This window comes from Schistocerca nitens, chromosome 1 (genome assembly GCF_023898315.1).
Source record: "Schistocerca nitens isolate TAMUIC-IGC-003100 chromosome 1, iqSchNite1.1, whole genome shotgun sequence".
Classification (NCBI taxonomy): Eukaryota; Metazoa; Arthropoda; class Insecta; order Orthoptera; family Acrididae; genus Schistocerca; species Schistocerca nitens.
This window is the reverse complement of record NC_064614.1, coordinates 790692431-790708937: the sequence shown is the minus strand read 5'-3', so window position 1 is coordinate 790708937 and position 16507 is coordinate 790692431. Positions and strand designations below refer to the sequence as shown.

General features: G+C 40.3%; 1 protein-coding gene across 2 annotated transcripts in view; it reads left to right on the top strand.

Annotated features, from left to right (window-relative positions):
- The window catches only part of LOC126262237 (DDB1- and CUL4-associated factor 1), a 220578-nt gene that overhangs the window by 198330 nt on the left and 5741 nt on the right, over positions 1 to 16507 (top strand). For both annotated transcript variants that reach the window (XM_049958721.1, XM_049958712.1), the window contains exons 27-28: positions 9577 to 9775; positions 11575 to 11741. In XM_049958721.1, the coding sequence (XP_049814678.1) occupies positions 9577 to 9775; positions 11575 to 11741 (366 nt within the window). The remainder of the gene's footprint in view (positions 1 to 9576; positions 9776 to 11574; positions 11742 to 16507) is intronic.

The window sequence follows — 16507 nt, the reverse complement described above, 5'->3', positions numbered from 1 at the left end:
GCAGCCCACCAAATACAGGCTTCACCTGAAATACAATATGGTATAACCCAGCTCTTTACCGAAGAGAGACGGCCTGCTTGTTACTAGATGGAACTTTACTATCTCATTTGTCTATGTTCAGATGCACATTCCGAATATCTTACATGGTTGATATTGCTCTACACATTTGGAAAGGCTTCATAGCATACTTTTCCGTAATATGAGGTCAGAAATTAGGCATGCTCAGTGTTGACATTTGAATGCACGGCCACTGAAGTGGTGGCTTAAGGGACCTTTACTGAAGCACACTCTCCATAAAATGGAAGTGCGATTCTATCTAGACATAGATTTTCAACTCTTTCAGTTACTTCTCTGTTCCAGGGCACCTTTTTATATGTCCTCTGTACAGCAATCCTTGCGATGGTCAAATTATGGTATGAATATAATAGAGGGAAACATTCCATGTGGGGAAAAAAATCTAAAAACAAAGATGATGTGACTTACCAAACAAAAGTGCTGGCAGGTCGACAGACACCCAAACAAACACAAACATACACACAAAATTCTAGCTTTCGCAACCAACGGTTGCTTCGTCAGGAAAGAGGGAAGGAGAGGGAAAGACGAATGGATATGGGTTTTAGGGAGAGGGTAAGGAGTCATTCCAATCCCGGGAGTGGAAAGACTTACCTTAGGGGGAAAAAAGGACAGGTATACACTCGCACACACACACATACACAGACACAAGCAGACATTTGTAAAGGCAAAGAGTTTGGGCAGAGATGTCAGTCGAGGCGGAAGTGCAGAGGCAAAGATGTTGTTGAATGACAGGTGAGGTATGAGTGGCGGCAACTTGAAATTAGCGGAGATTGAGGCCTGGTGGGTAACGGGAAGAGAGGATATATTGAAGAGCAAGTTCCCATCTCCGGAGTTCGGATAGGTTGGTGTTGGTGGGAAGTATCCAGATAACCCGGACGGTGTAACACTGTGCCAAGATGTGCTGGCCGTGCACCAAGGCATGTTTAGCCACAGGGTGATCCTCATTACCAACAAACACTGTCTGCCTGTGTCCGTTCATGCGAATGGACAGTTTGTTGCTGGTCATTCCCACATAGAATGCATCACAGTGTAGGCAGGTCAGTTGGTAAATCACGTGGGTGCTTTCACACGTGGCTCTGCCTTTGATCGTGTACACCTTCCGGGTTACAGGACTGGAGTAGGTGGTGGTGGGAGGGTGCATGGGACAGGTTTTACACTGGGGGCAGTTCAAGGGTAGGAGCCAGAGGGTAGGGAAGGTGGTTTGGCGATTTCATAGGGATGAACTAACAGGTTACGAAGGTTAGGTGGACGGCGGAAAGACACACTTGGTGGAGTGGGGAGGATTTCATGAAGGATGGATCTCATTTCAATCCTCCCCACTCCACCAATTGTGTCTTTCCGCCGTCCACCTAACCTTCGTAATCTGTTAGTTCATCCCTATGAAATCCCCAAACCACCTTCCCTACCCTCTGGCTCCTACCCTTGCAACCGCCCCCGGTGTAAAACCTGTCCCATGCACCCTTCCACCACCACCTACTCCAGTCCTGTAACCCGGAAGGTGTACACGATCAAAGGCAGAGCCACGTGTGAAAGCACCCACGTGATTTACCAACTGACCTGCCTACACTGTGATGCATTCTATGTGGGAATGACCAGCAACAAACTGTCCATTCGCATGAATGGACACAGGCAGACAGTGTTTGTTGGTAATGAGGATCACCCTGTGGCTAAACATGCCTTGGTGCACGGCCAGCACATCTTGGCACAGTGTTACACCGTCCGGGTTATCTGGATACTTCCCACCAACACCAACCTATCCGAACTCCGGAGATGGGAACTTGCTCTTCAATATATCCTCTCTTCCCGTTACCCACCAGGCCTCAATCTCCGCTAATTTCAAGTTGCCGCCACTCATACCTCACCTGTCATTCAACAACATCTTTGCCTCTGCACTTCCGCCTCGACTGACATCTCTGCCCAAACTCTTTGTCTTTGAATATGTCTGCTTGTGTGTGTGTGTGTGTGTGTGTGTGTGTGTGTGTGTGTGTGTGTGTGTGTACCCGTCCTTTTTTCCCCCTAAGGTAAGTCTTTCCGCTCCCGGGATTGGAATGACTCCTTACCCTCTCCCTAAAACCCACATCCTTTCGTCTTTCCCTCTCCTTCCCTCTTTCCTGACGAAGCAACCGTTGGTTGCGAAAGCTAGAATTTTGTGTGTATGTTTGTGTTTGTTTGTGTGTCTATCGACCTGCCAGCGCTTTCGTTTGGTAAGTCACATCATCTTTGTTTTCAAAGTATGGTATGATTGACTGAATATAAGTCTTAAACCTGCTTAGAGCTTTTATGTAGAATCAGTATTTTCTCAGGTTCTGAGAAAGTCTTTGACTAACATATGAATGTTGACATAGTAGTTTATAGCATTCACTTTTTGTCAGCTGCACAAATGCCTGTTGTCATTTGCACATACTTTCTTTACTGAGAGTGGAATAACCTCCGCTTCCCCAGCGTTTACATAATTTTGTTAATAAACCAAGATGGGTCTTTTTTGTTCCAAATCTACTTACTTGGCACATACTTCTTCAGAGTATGATTTACAATCACTTTAAACGTTGCCCATACTTCCACTATATCCATCATATTGGCGCTCAGTGATGACCATTTACTTTCTAACAAGGGAACCTTCCCATCGCACCCCCCTCAGATTTAGTTATAAGTTGCCACAGTGGATAGACCTTGTAAAACTGAACACAGATAAATCGAGAAAACAGGAAGAAGTTGTGTGGAACTATGAAAAAATAAGCAAAATATACAAACTGATTAGTCCATGCACAAGATAGGCAACATAAAGGAGAGTGTGAGCTCAGGAGCGCCGTGGTCCCGTGGTTAGCGTGAGCAGTTGCGGATCACGAGGTCGTTGGCTCAAGTCTTCCTTCGAGCGATAGGTTTAATTTTTTATTTTCAGACAATTATCAAAGTTCAGGCACTCACGCATAATCAACTTCGCTCTCCAAAATTCCAGGACACGTTCAAATTTGCTTGGACATATGCAGGATTTGGCAGTCTACACACGGAAAAATTTGAAAACGTTAAAAACATATGCTTTGACGGAGCACAGGGAAAAGTGTGCGACTGTGTGACTTTTGTATTCATTTGTTGCAGTTTATGTGACAAACTCTTTATGTTTTCATCACTTTTTTGGAAGTAATTATCACATCCACAAGAAAACCTAAATCGGGCAACATAGAACAATCTTTTTACCCATTCGCAAAGTGTACAAGTTAGGTGAGTCGACAACATATTCCTGCCATGTGACGCACATGCCGTCACCAGTGTCGTATAGAATATATCAGACGTGTTTTCCTGTGGAGGAATTGGTTGACCTATGACCTTGCGATCAAATGTTTTCGGTTCCCATTGGAGAGGCACGTCCTTTCGTCTACTAATCGCACGGTTTTGCGGTGCGGTCGCAAAACACAGACACTAAACTTATTACAGTGAACAGAGACGTCAATAAACGAATGGACAGATCATAACTTTGCGAAAATGAAGAAAAACTTTTCGCTCCAGGGAGACTTGAACCAAGGACCTCTCGTTCCGCAGCCGCTTACGCTAACCACAGGACCACGGCGCTCCTGATCTCAAGTTATCCTTGATGTTGCATATCTTTGCGTAGACTACTCAGTTTGTATAACTTGCTTATTTTTTTATAGTTCCACACAACTCCTTCCTGTTTTCTCGATTGATCTGTGTTCAGTTTTTCAAGGCCTATCCACTGTGCCAACTTATAACTAAATCTGAGGGGGGTGCGATGGGGAGGTTCCCTTGTAAGTAGGATGATAATTGTTGATTTTTTTAACTTTAGTGACCAGTGCTGCTGTGATATCCCTGTCTCTGCATTAATGCTGTCAATAAGGTCAGGCCTGTTTACATCTAAAGGGTCCAAAAAATTTCCATTGTGTGTGGGTTGTTGTACTAGCTGTTCAAGCAAGTTTTTGGAGAATATGTTCAAAACTTGTTAACAAGACTATCTGCAACAAACCAATAGACATCCCAGACCATACTATGTAGATTAAAGTCACCTCTAACTAATATTGACCGAGCGAGGTGGCGCAGTGGTTAGCACACTGGACTCGCATTCGGGAGGTTGACGGTTCAATCCCGCGTCCGGCCATCCTGATTTAGGTTTTCCGTGATTTCCCTAAATCTCTCCAGGCAAATGCCGGGATGGTTCCTTTGAAAGGGCACGGCCGACTTCCTTCCGCATCCTTCCCTAATCCGATGAGACCGATGACTTTGCTGTTTGGTCTCTTCCCCCAAACAACCAACCAATCAATCTAACTAATATTGCATGTCTGGGGTACTTTGGTGCTGTTGAGAACAGATTGTTTTGAATGGTTCTTAAAATCTTACAGAAGATTTTGGTGCCTGCTAAAAACTTCTGTTTGTCATTTGGGTTCACCTAAACTGGTCATTTGTGTCCACATACCTTTCCAGTCACTCAGTTTTAAAATTGATAGCCATAATATTTTTTTCAATGGTAGTGAACACTTCCTCTCCTATGCCATTTAACCTGTCTGTTCACTATACATTCTGTGTATCATTAAATAGTTCAAAACTTTCTGGTTTGAGTTATGTCCAGCTCTCAATTTTGAGTATAATTTGAGCATGATAGTGTTCCCGGAGAGCAGTAAATTCAGAGACTTAGTTACTTATATTTTTACAAGTATCTTTACTTTGTAAGGGTTCCTATTTCACTCTCTGCATATTGATTGGCAGCTATGAAACAAATATCTTTATTTTTTGGGCTGCTGTTATTGGATGGTTCTTTTTTACAAGATTATCAGATTATAAGTAAGTCTATGCAGATATAAGGATCCTTTGCCATTTTTTAAATGTAATTGGCAGCAGAATCTTATTTTCATCAGAGGTGCTCAGGCTATCACTTAGCCCTCTTGCGCACTCCACAAGTACTCTGCTACCTGAGCAGCTGCATCCTCCATGTAATCTACATCACACCTATCTAGTGGAATCCTGCAGTCCTCCACCCCGTAATGCATATGTCTTCAGGCATTGCATCTTTCCTGTAGACAACCAGGATAGTGTGCAAACAATCTCACAGAGCTTCTGACACTATCCACAAGATCAGGGATGTCAAACATTTTGACTTGACTGGGCCACAATGGAATTTTTACAGATTTTGTAACAGGTGCTCACTTATTGGACTGCATTGATACTTGCTTTGGACCACATGCGACCTCTGGGTTTGTACACCCCTGCACGAGATCATTTATATACACATTTTATAATTCTCCCTCGATATACTCTTGAAGTTTCCGTCGCATGTGTTGATTTTGTTCTGTTAAGAAAGGCATGTTAAGGTCGATGCAGTAACAAAAGATCAATGCAGTAACAAATCTGGTCCAGTACATATTAGACTCATACTTTGTTCATTAAAGGGCAGTGCAGAACTGTATCGAAGGCCATCCTCGCGCTATCAAGCTTTGCGTCATCTGTAGTGCTATGGAACTCGTAGCGAATAGAATGAACTGAATTTTGCTAGATCACTTGTGGTGGAACCCATGTTAATTTGTATAGAGGTCATACACATTATCAAAAAATGTAAAACATGTTTTGTAATTGTACAATTGATTAGAATCGGAGATAGGGTCTACAGTTTATTTTACATTTGTCCAACAGCCCTTCTTGAAAATGAGACTGAGCTTCTTTCTAATGACTTGGCACCCTTCATTCTTTGACAACCTGGAATATATACTATTGCCTTTCCACTGTGTAGCTGTTTTAGGTAAATTTCTATTTCACAATTTCCTATCTCAGCCTTTGCCATTTAAGAGTTTGAGGAACGATTGAGAGGACGATGTATATTATGAACATTTGCTGCGAAACAGGTCGATTGGATGATTAGACCGTATTCACTATTACAACTTTCTCTCTCTCTCTCTCTCTCTCTCTCTCTCTCTCTCTCTCTCAGTATACTAATTAAATGACTAAATAGATGATTTGGATCCAATTACTGTCTTTACTTAAGACGAAATGCTTAGGGTTTGTGGTCATATTGGGTGGCAAAAATGTATTTCAAATTCATTGAACACTTTTTGCATTGCTTTTCTTACCTTAATTTTGGATTTTTTTTCAGCTTCTGTTTCTTCGTGATGAAGCTGACTGATTTTGTAGCAACTTCTCATTGTGGCAATTAAACCACTGCAGATGTCTCCCATCCCTCATATAAATTTAAGCACATATAGATCTAAGGCCTATTGTGCATTGTTTTCGAATTTTATCCACATGTGCTCTGTATCTTCCTCCCTGGAGCTGAATATTTCATGTTGGCTGGTCAGATATTTCAATTTCTTTCCTGTCCTATCTTCCTTGACACTTCTTGTAACCCTTGCAGTCATTGGCACTGTAACAGCCTTATAGTCACCGATTCCCTCTGAAGGGTTTGATCTGTTCAGTACTAGGTGGTCTAAGACATTGCTTGAAGTAATTCATAACAATCTCCTTCATGTCCCAACACCAGTTTATATCATATGTCTCCCATTGTGCAGCTGACAAATTCCTCCTCCTACCTCCTCCATTAACAAAAGTGTGAGCAGGAAACTTACTTGCTTCACGATATTGTCCAAATTCCATCAAAAATTTTCTGCCACCACAGCTCCTTTTTCTAGTTTCCACTTTTGACTCACCTTTGGTGCTTACCTTTACACAAATTATTCCGCATTCAAAGTATAACAAGCTGACTGGGTATCATTGATTTCTGAATAGTAATAAATACACCACCAACCTTTTGGATTCACTGTTATTCACGTCTGGTTTCAGCCAGCTTTCTGCTTCCAAGTACTGTGTGGGCATTATTGTTGTTATTATTGTAAGTGAAACTAATTCTGGAACCTTTCTATGGATGATACTGTAGTTTACTAAAAGATTAATAATTTTTCTTTCTGATCTGCCAAGATGTAAGTTCTCATTTGAGAATAACTTGAATAATCTTAGTATGTTCCACATTTTTTCTGCTACCTAAGCAGCCGTTTTCTTTGTTTGGTACACACCAGATGCATCAAGAGGGGCAGTAAGAGTCTCCATGTGATAGTGGAAGTTAGGAGATATGTTATCAGAAATTATCACAGAATTTCTTGAGGATTCCCCCCATGTGACTCCAGACCTGATGACCACTATCAGTTAGAGTATAGTGAAATGTTCTTCCAACCTGTGTGTGAGGCTGCCTTCGACAATTCAACCAGCTTGACAGTATGTATCTGACGCATTTGTACAAAGTTTGTGTGTAACCTCTGTCAGATTATGGATGCTTAATTTCCGCTGTTATACTCGAAAGGTATTGCCACTATTTACTATGAGAAGTTCAGAGTACCATTGCAAACATTCAGACTCGACCATACTCTCAGTTTCTGCGATTAAGCTGGTAGCCATCTCTTGCACTCAGGTGACATCTTGTTATGGGGCACCAGGCCTATAATATCCTGTTGTTTCCCAAGTCATCAGCCTTGCATATTGTTTCTCACCCTCCACCAGTTTTTTTGGGAGTCTTCTTGAGTAACAAAACTAGTAGGAGTCTAACAACCCTTGGCAGAGTGGTATTATGTACTGGTACTCTCAAGCAAGGATGGAACCATATACCTACCAACTTGGGTATTGAAGAGATCTAGACTTCATTTAGACTTAAAAGAACACAATGTGGGAATGGGGAGGGGTTAATAATAATCTAGAAAATATTTTAGGTCTGTGATTCCCCAAATTTTAGGTTATCATCCCAGCCATGTCTTTGTTCGCATTGATTGGTGTAAATTGAGGGATCCCATTAATGGCCATAAATGAAATGTGCTCTCAATATTTGTTAATCAAGTTCACTTAACAGTGCATGTTATTGTGAGAACATTAGATCAGATGAAAAGACACCACATCAAGAAAATTCTTGTCTACACCAGTGAACTGAGGTTATTTATAGCCCTTCTTCATATTTACGCAGTAGACAGACAAGTCCAGAAATTTCTAGGACTCCCTTCTTCCTTTCCTTACAGCTTCAGAGAAAGATGTCCATCCACTGTGCACAAAGATTCATGTTTATTCAGTAAATCGGACTGATTGATTTTGCAGCTAAAGATGAAAGTAAAAGAAACAGTGATAAAATGTGAGATTTCCTGCAAGTCATTGCTTAACTATTGAGATTCAATGTGATGCACCAATGGCAGGAAGAGAGGTTGGAAGTAAGGGACAGAAGTTAGGGTCAGTCAAACCTGTCTGTGGCAAAGCACCTTTCATTCACTGATTCATTCAAACTTACTTACAAACTAGGCACTGCTCCTAAGGCTTAGATTTCTTCTTGAGGGTGAATACCCACCAGTATGTGCTGCTTCTAGGTTGTGAATATCAGAACACTGGGTGTTTGACTCTAAAAGGGCAGTCTGTGATTTTGGTGGAGACTTCCTTTTATTTTGGGTGATGTCTGTAAGTGTTCAAAAGCGTTGTAGATTTCTGTACATGTTGTTATTCTACACCGAAAATTTCAGGTATAAGATCAAAGTGTGTTCCCCAATTGTTTAAAGCTGCAAATGACTGTTGTATGCCCCTGGTTACTATAATAATCACCTAGCTGATTTCTTCATTCTTGGGTGATTTAGATTATTTATACCTGCACCAGGACCTTATCTCTTAGCAGATGGACATTGCAGTGTGTTCTTTGTCCTAATCATTCATATGGCTCCACACAACAAAGGGATTTTATGACAGATGAACTCATCTCATATTCAGTAGGTGTAGGATTTAAATACATTCTTCTTAATTTAGTTTTTTTCAGGAGTTTGTCTAAATTACGTCAGGAAAATCCTGGGATAGTTCCCTCAGTTAAGCCATAAGCAACTGTCTCACGTATTCTTGACTAATTGAGTTTGCCCTCTATCTTTAATTACCTCTATGTTAACTGAGTGTTAAACTCAAAATATCCCTTGTTCTACGTACCTTAACTTACTTTAATCTCCCTTATTATTGCCACTACTGTATATTTCCTGATTTATTCGTTCATCTGATCATCTTTCCCTTATACTGCTCTCTTAAAATACTGTTTTCCCTTTTACTGCTCTCTGTACCTTTATTAGGCTTCTTACACACTATTTGTCTTTTTTCTTTCCTTTTTCTCTCTTGACCAATTTTTATATTTTGTCAGCACTTCTCTAATATGCAAGTTGCTGGCTACCTTCTTTGCATCATCTTGGGTTTTCAACTCTCATCTGTTGGTAGCCTGGTATCCAGTTAACTTACATGCTGCCTTGACATGCCAACATTGGCCTGCAATCCTGTGTGACTTTCCTACTCCATCCCAGAATACATAATTTTATCACATCTGCATAAAGAAACTTTTGGTTCTCTAAGATAATATTTGTTAAATTCTGTTTGTGCATGTCAGCTGCTGATAGATAAGTATTAGTTTTTCAATACTTATGTGATGGTAGCATCATTTTGGTAAGAGTAGCATCTGTAAATGTGAATAAATATGTTTGATCAGTAACAAACTTTTTTTTTCATCTGTTACAGGTAGTCTGTAATACAGAAGTCTGGGATCTTCGAACATTTCATTTATTACGAACTGTCTCTGTTCTCGATCAGTGTGAAATTAATTTCACAAGAGATGGCAGTATAATATATACTCGCCTGCTTGAACAAGAGACAGAAGATGACTTGCCATATGATTCATCGTTTAAAACTCTTGATGCATTTGACTATTCGTGTATAGGTAAGCATAAAAACATTAATTTTGTCACCTTTTTAAAAATCTGTTATGATGTGTGGCATCATCAAGTGAAAAAGATAGCAAAAGATATAATCTGAGATCTGAGGACACAGCTATGAAACAAATATCTTTATTTTTTGAGCTGCTGTTATTGTATGGTTCTTTTTTATAATATAATCAGATTATAAGTAAATCTATGCAGATATAAGGAACTTTACCATTTTTTGAAGTTAATTGGCAGCAGAATCGAATGATTTTCTGTATGTATGAGGGTAATCCCAAAAGTAAGGTCTCCTATTTTTTATAAGTACGTAGACCTGTTTATTTCTACAATGGTTTACATCAGTTTATAGCTTGAACATTTATCTGTTTTTCGACATAATCACCATTTCTGTTGATGCATTTTTGTAGACGCTGTGGCAGTTTTTGTAAGCCCATGTCATACCAGCTTGCCGCCATGCTGTTCAGAAAGTTATGAACCTCTTCTGTCACCTTGATGTCGGAGCTGAATCTCTGGGACCACAATTAATGCTGAGAGGTTCTGTGAGACTCTGAAAAAACTCAAACGGGCAATTCAGAACCGGAGAAGAGGAATGTCGAGCAAGGGCATACACATTCTCCATGACAACGCTTGCCCACACATCGCTCGGCAAACCGTTGGTCTCCTGCAACAGTTTCAGTGGAACATAATCACCCACCCACCCTGTAGTCCTGACTTGGCACCCTGTTCCCTAGGTTAAAAGAACATTTGGCCGGAAAGCGATTCAGCTCCCAACGACAAGGTGAAAGAAGAGGTTCATAACATCCTGAACAGCATGACGGCAAGCTGGTATGACATGGGCATACAAAAACTGTCACAGCGTCTACAAAAATGCATCGACAGAAATGGTGATTATGTCGAAAAATAGCTAAATGTTCAAGCTTTTAACTGATGTAACTTTCGGGATTACACTCATAGTTTAAGATAGCTCAAATGGACTTGATTCTCTCTCTCTCTACCCTCCCCCCTCCCCCCACATCCCCCCCCCACACACACGGGCGCGTGCGCACGCGCGCACACACACACACACACACACACACACACACACACAGGTGGGGGGATCACCCATGTCTGTTTTGTTGAACAAGCTGTCCTGATATTTGAGTTAAACCAAACAGGGAAACCATGGATCATGATTTGAACCACAATCCACCCAAATGCAAGTCCACTGTCTTAACTGTAACACAACCAACTGTATATCTGGGTGAATTGACACCAGTACCTTGTGACCATGGAAACAGTTGACCAGCCAGTGGTAGAATATGCCACTGAGCCCTACTTGGGTGGCATCTGGCTGCTCCACAGCCTGTGCAGTGGGTATCCTTATTCCTAGCACCAGCTAATGTTAATTCTGTATGAGGGAACTCACTCTCTGCATCACATACTTCACTCTGCCAATCCTTGTGCACTTTCTTCAATCTTCATAACCCCAACTGTTTCATTCTATTACCTCACTGCAGTGTAATTCACAAGTCTCGAGCTCCTCCTCACCGTTTCCTCAGAGGTTCGAATCTCCCTCTAATCTTTGCCACACCTTCCCCCCTCCCGATCGTCACATCCATTTTCGCTAATGGCAATGTGTCTCTACCCTTGCCCACACCCGAGAGAGCTTTCTGAGTTTCCATATTCCTATCCTGTTTTCTAATTGTTTCTCCCTCTTCTAGCCTATACTGTTTTGCCCTTAAGATTATACAGTGTCAGGATCTGTATTCCAAACAGAATTTTCCAGTACTGTATTAACTACATTTTTTTCTCTTTAAAGCAACAATTGATGTAAAGAAGAATGTGTATGACTTGGCCTGCAACAAAAGTGGAACCCAGATCGCAATTGTTGAAAACCAAGGTGTCCTAGACTCCGTGGAGGAGTCATTTGTAAGAGTGTATGATGTGGGCCGAAGAAGAGATGATGAAGATGAAGCTGCAAATGTGGTAAGTTAATCTTTTTATGAAAATTAATGAATTTCTGGTTCACATAAAATCTTAGTTCACATTCTTATTTTATTTTTGAATATCAATTTGAAATATCTGGAGATACGTTACTGGTTCTATAATTTGTTAAGAAAATATGTGATCAGCACTATCAGGATACCTACTTGAATGTTTATTCATTTGTCAACTCTACATTGATATTTAATAGGATTTACATAATTCCCCTTACCTTTTTCGAAATCCATGCTCTTGTGCATGCATTAGGAAATAGGTGTAGAAAGGTTTGAAGGGAAATAGGAATTCACTGTAGAGAGATGTACTAAAGACAGGTAGCGAAGTGGACCATTCTCGTTACACATAGAACAACAGGAGCATCAAGGTGCCCCCACCCCCTCCAGTTGTTACTTTTCCACACCTTTCGTGAGAAACAGATAATTACACTTTTGAACACCTTATCTCCACTGTTTTCACTGCACTTGCTGGAATATTTGTTAAACATTCTCCAAAGATGTAGTCTCTCATTGAAGTAACACATTACGTACTATACTTAATCACTACAAAATAACATCTTCATACTTTTCCAATATCATTTAATATTGTTTTGTAAACATCATTTTAAAATACTTTAATAAGAACTAGAAAATGATAAGACAATGGTAGTATTGTGTAACAAAGTTCTCCCTATACTTACTGAAATTACTGGCCATTAGTGCTGTTAGATGATGTCCAAAATATGCCACACACACTGTGGTAGGCTTTCCTGTATACTGCATTTACCTGAGTACACGATAATCCTCTTTATTTTAACATGGTCCTTGAGAAAAATTTATTTTTAATATATTCTGAATAATCAAAATTACAAACTGTTTTATTGGCATGAAGTATCTTCCTAAATACTTGTATCATTTATTGATTGTCTACATTTTGATAATACAAGGAGAAATAAAACAAAGAAAAACAAAGGTCTACATTAATTTGTAGGCCATTTTCTTTTCTACCCTTTTTGCTTACTAACCCTGTCATTTGTGGTATCACTACTTTTAATAATAATCATAATGAAACTTCCTGGCAGATTAAAACTGTGTGCCGGACCGAGACTCGAACTCGGGACCTTTGCCTTTCGCGAGCAAGTGCTCTAACAACTGAGCTACCCAAGCACGACTCACGCCCCATCTTCACAGTTGTTAGATCACTTGCCTGCAAAAGGCAAAGGTCCCGAGTTCGAGTCTCGGTCCGGCACACAGTTTTAATCTGCCAGGAAGTTTCATATCAGCGCACACTCCGCTGCAGAGTGAAAATCTCATTCTGGAATAATCATAATCATAATCGTCATCGTCATCATCATCATCATCATCCTAAATGCACAACTGTGAACTTTTTATCTTCATTGTCACAATCACCTGCTGTTTCTCCCAAATATGTTGTGATTTCTGAAGCTGTGGTTACAGTGGGACCTGAGAACACAGTTGTTGGTGTCCAGCTCCCAAATACATACCAGATTTCACTTCTACACTGATGTGAGGATATTACAATGTCTCTCACTCTGAACATATTGTCTGACCACCACTCTCTCATTGGGTGCGAAGAACCAGCGGTTGACACACCCCATTTAGTTCCCATCATACATAACAGTGAGTGTCAACAACATTGCAGCACAAAACATGTAAGTACACCACTGACCCCATTTAGACTTTTACTGCCTCTTGCAGAAATGAACACTAGTGTTGAGTATTTGTCCAATATTAAACTCAGTTCAATTTCGGCTACTAAATGGATTCAGGCAAACTGCAGTTTATATGTTGTAGATATTCACAAGAAGCCAGAGTACAGAATATAGACTCCCATATTTGACCAACACGACATAATTTGCTGCCCACCCACTACTCCTGTCTCTGCACTTCTCAGCCAAACTGGTATCACTGTTCCCCCTCCAACCTTTTCTGTGGTGTTATGCTTGAGCAGCTGTGAAATACAGACTGCAATATCTTCTGGGTTGCACGTCATATGTAGCAACAGCAACAAATACTTAAATAAGAGACCACAACACAATTCAGTCCTATTCGCGTACTTTTGCTTGTCCTAGGATCGCCTGACATCTGCTGTGCTGTCTTGGTCTTACTGCTGTAGTTTATTCCCACAATAACAATTACAATCAGTTTAGTATGATTTTCGTTTGCTAGACATTTCATTCTGGATGAATTTTCTTTCTTGTGTCATCTGAGTGTCACCATGTTCTAAAACTGATTAAAAGTTGGTAACATTTTTACCCGGTATTCAAATACACTGAGGTGACAAAAGTCATGGAATTGCAATATGCACATATACAGATAGCAGTACTGTGATGTACACAAGGTATGAAAGGGCAGTGCATTGGTGGTTTCAAGAGCCACAGTGTCAAAAGTGTGACAATAATACCAAATTTCAGGCATTACCTCTCACCATGGACATTACAGTGGCCAACGTCCTTCACTTAACAAGCGAGAGCAACAGCATCTGCATAGAGCTCTCAGTGCTACAGACAAGTAACACTGCATGAAATAACTGCATAGATCAATGTGGGACGTATGGCGAATGTATCTGTAGGGACAGTGCAGCAAAATTTGGTGTTAACGGGCTATGGCAGCAGATGAATGACATAAGTGCCTTTGCTAAAAGCACGATATCGCCTGCAATGCCTCTCTTGGGATTGCGACCGTATCAGTTGGACGCTAGATGACTGCAAACCGTGGCCTGGTTACGTGAGTCCCAATTTCAGTTGTGAGAACTGATGATAAGATTTGAGAGTGGTGCCAACTGCCAACCACATGAAGCCATGGACCCAGGTTGTCAACGAGGCACTGTGCAAGCTGGTGGTAGCTTCATAATGGTGTGGGCTGAGTTTAGATGGAATTTCAGGTACTGGGTCCTCTGGTCCAATTAAACCAAATATTGACTGGAAATTGCCATTTGCAGCCAAGCATGGACTTCATGTTCCCAAACATGTCACCGGCCCACTATTGTTTGAGACTGGTTTGAAGAACATTCTGGACAATTCGATGGGATGATTTGGTCACACCTTGAACATTTACGGGATGTAATCGAGATGTCAGTTCGTGCACAAAATCCTGCACCGGCAACACTTTTGCAATTATGGGCGGCTGTAGGAGCAGCAGAGCTCACTATTTCTGCAGTGGCATGTAGTAACTTGAGCTCATGCCAGTTGCTGCATTATGCCAGACTAAAGGTGGTCTGACACGATATTAGGACATATCCCATGACATTTGTCACCTCATTATATGTGAACAGTAACTAAATTTGTCATTTGCAATGCACTCAGTAAATCATTACAGTCCCTCATAACCAAATAAAATATTGATGTGTATTCAGAAGGAAGTAATGTTTTTTGAAGGATATTTTAGCTTTGGAATGTTACCTTCCTTTAAAAAGCAGAGTTAGTGTTTGTATAAAGTATCTGTATATGTATGAGAACTTTCATTGCAAACATGTTCATATTTATAAGGTAATAGAACTTAATGCTATTTTCTCCTTAGTGGCTAGTTCATAGTTTCTCGCATATCCCTTACACTAATGCCACTTGAGTCAAACATCATGTGATTTTTCGAGTGACATTTATACTGTATCAAGTGCTTCAGCGTATCGGGAAATCTTGAGCTCGTTCAAATGAGAGTATGATTTGGCCATCCCCGACCTACCAAATTCTTCAAAATAAATCTGCACGTGACCTCAGTAGCTGAAGCTTCATCTCTAAATGTAAGATGACCCCCATTTACTCTAAATGTTAAAATGTTGACAACAGCAGCAACAGTTTAATCTACGAATATAAGACGACAAAGTTGGGGGAAAAAGCCTCATCTTATAACAGTGTGAACTTTCGAATGAAGTGCTCTATCAGTAGAGTAATTTCCCAGAAATTAAGAACTACTACAGTTTCCAAAAGGTGAATGGAGTAGTTATTTGAGTTAATTTTGTCGGTTATCTCCCTCCGCACACTGTATCCCAGTTTGCAATGTAGGTCGTTACTCAGGGTAGGCAGTTACTCGTGAACAAGTGCAGCTGAATTGAAATTATTGAACTTTACTTGTACATTTTTCTGTTGCAAATACATTTCAAATTTTCATTATGAAATTGCATTGTTACCAACTGTTTTAAACTAACTGCTACAAGACTCATACCATGTCATCCATGAGGCTGTTTGAAGTGTTATTCTGTTTGCAGTATCCATCAACTGCACTTCAATTACTGTTAGAAATGCACAACATACTTCAGTTGTAGCTGGCCAACAAATAACTGGAAGTGTCGACAACAACATCTGTGGAATTATTGTTTGTGCACTTCTAATTGTTCAAATTAAATTGTTATTTCACATGAGCTTTAAAGGATGTTAAGTGTTCTGAACCTCATCTTTCACAGGTAGTTCAACTTTGGAAAAAGAGCTCATAATGTACTGAGTTCACATTTCTGTCCTCCATACCTCCACCCTGTCATAATTTATTCTGTCTGTCTATCTCATGAAATTCATATTGAAAGTTTTTCTAGGTTATTTACCTTTGAAAGTAAATACCATTAAGTAATGGTCAGTGCTGTTTTGACTAAATTAAACAGTCTTGTCAGTACCAGACTGAGAAGTCAAATATTGAACATATATTTTCCCGTTGCTGGCAGCATTCACATCTATGATTTGCCTAGAAATTTGTAGAGCCATTATAATGATAACAGTAAAAGTCCACAATTAATATGCCTTGCCTATCAGCAATCTCTTATATCCT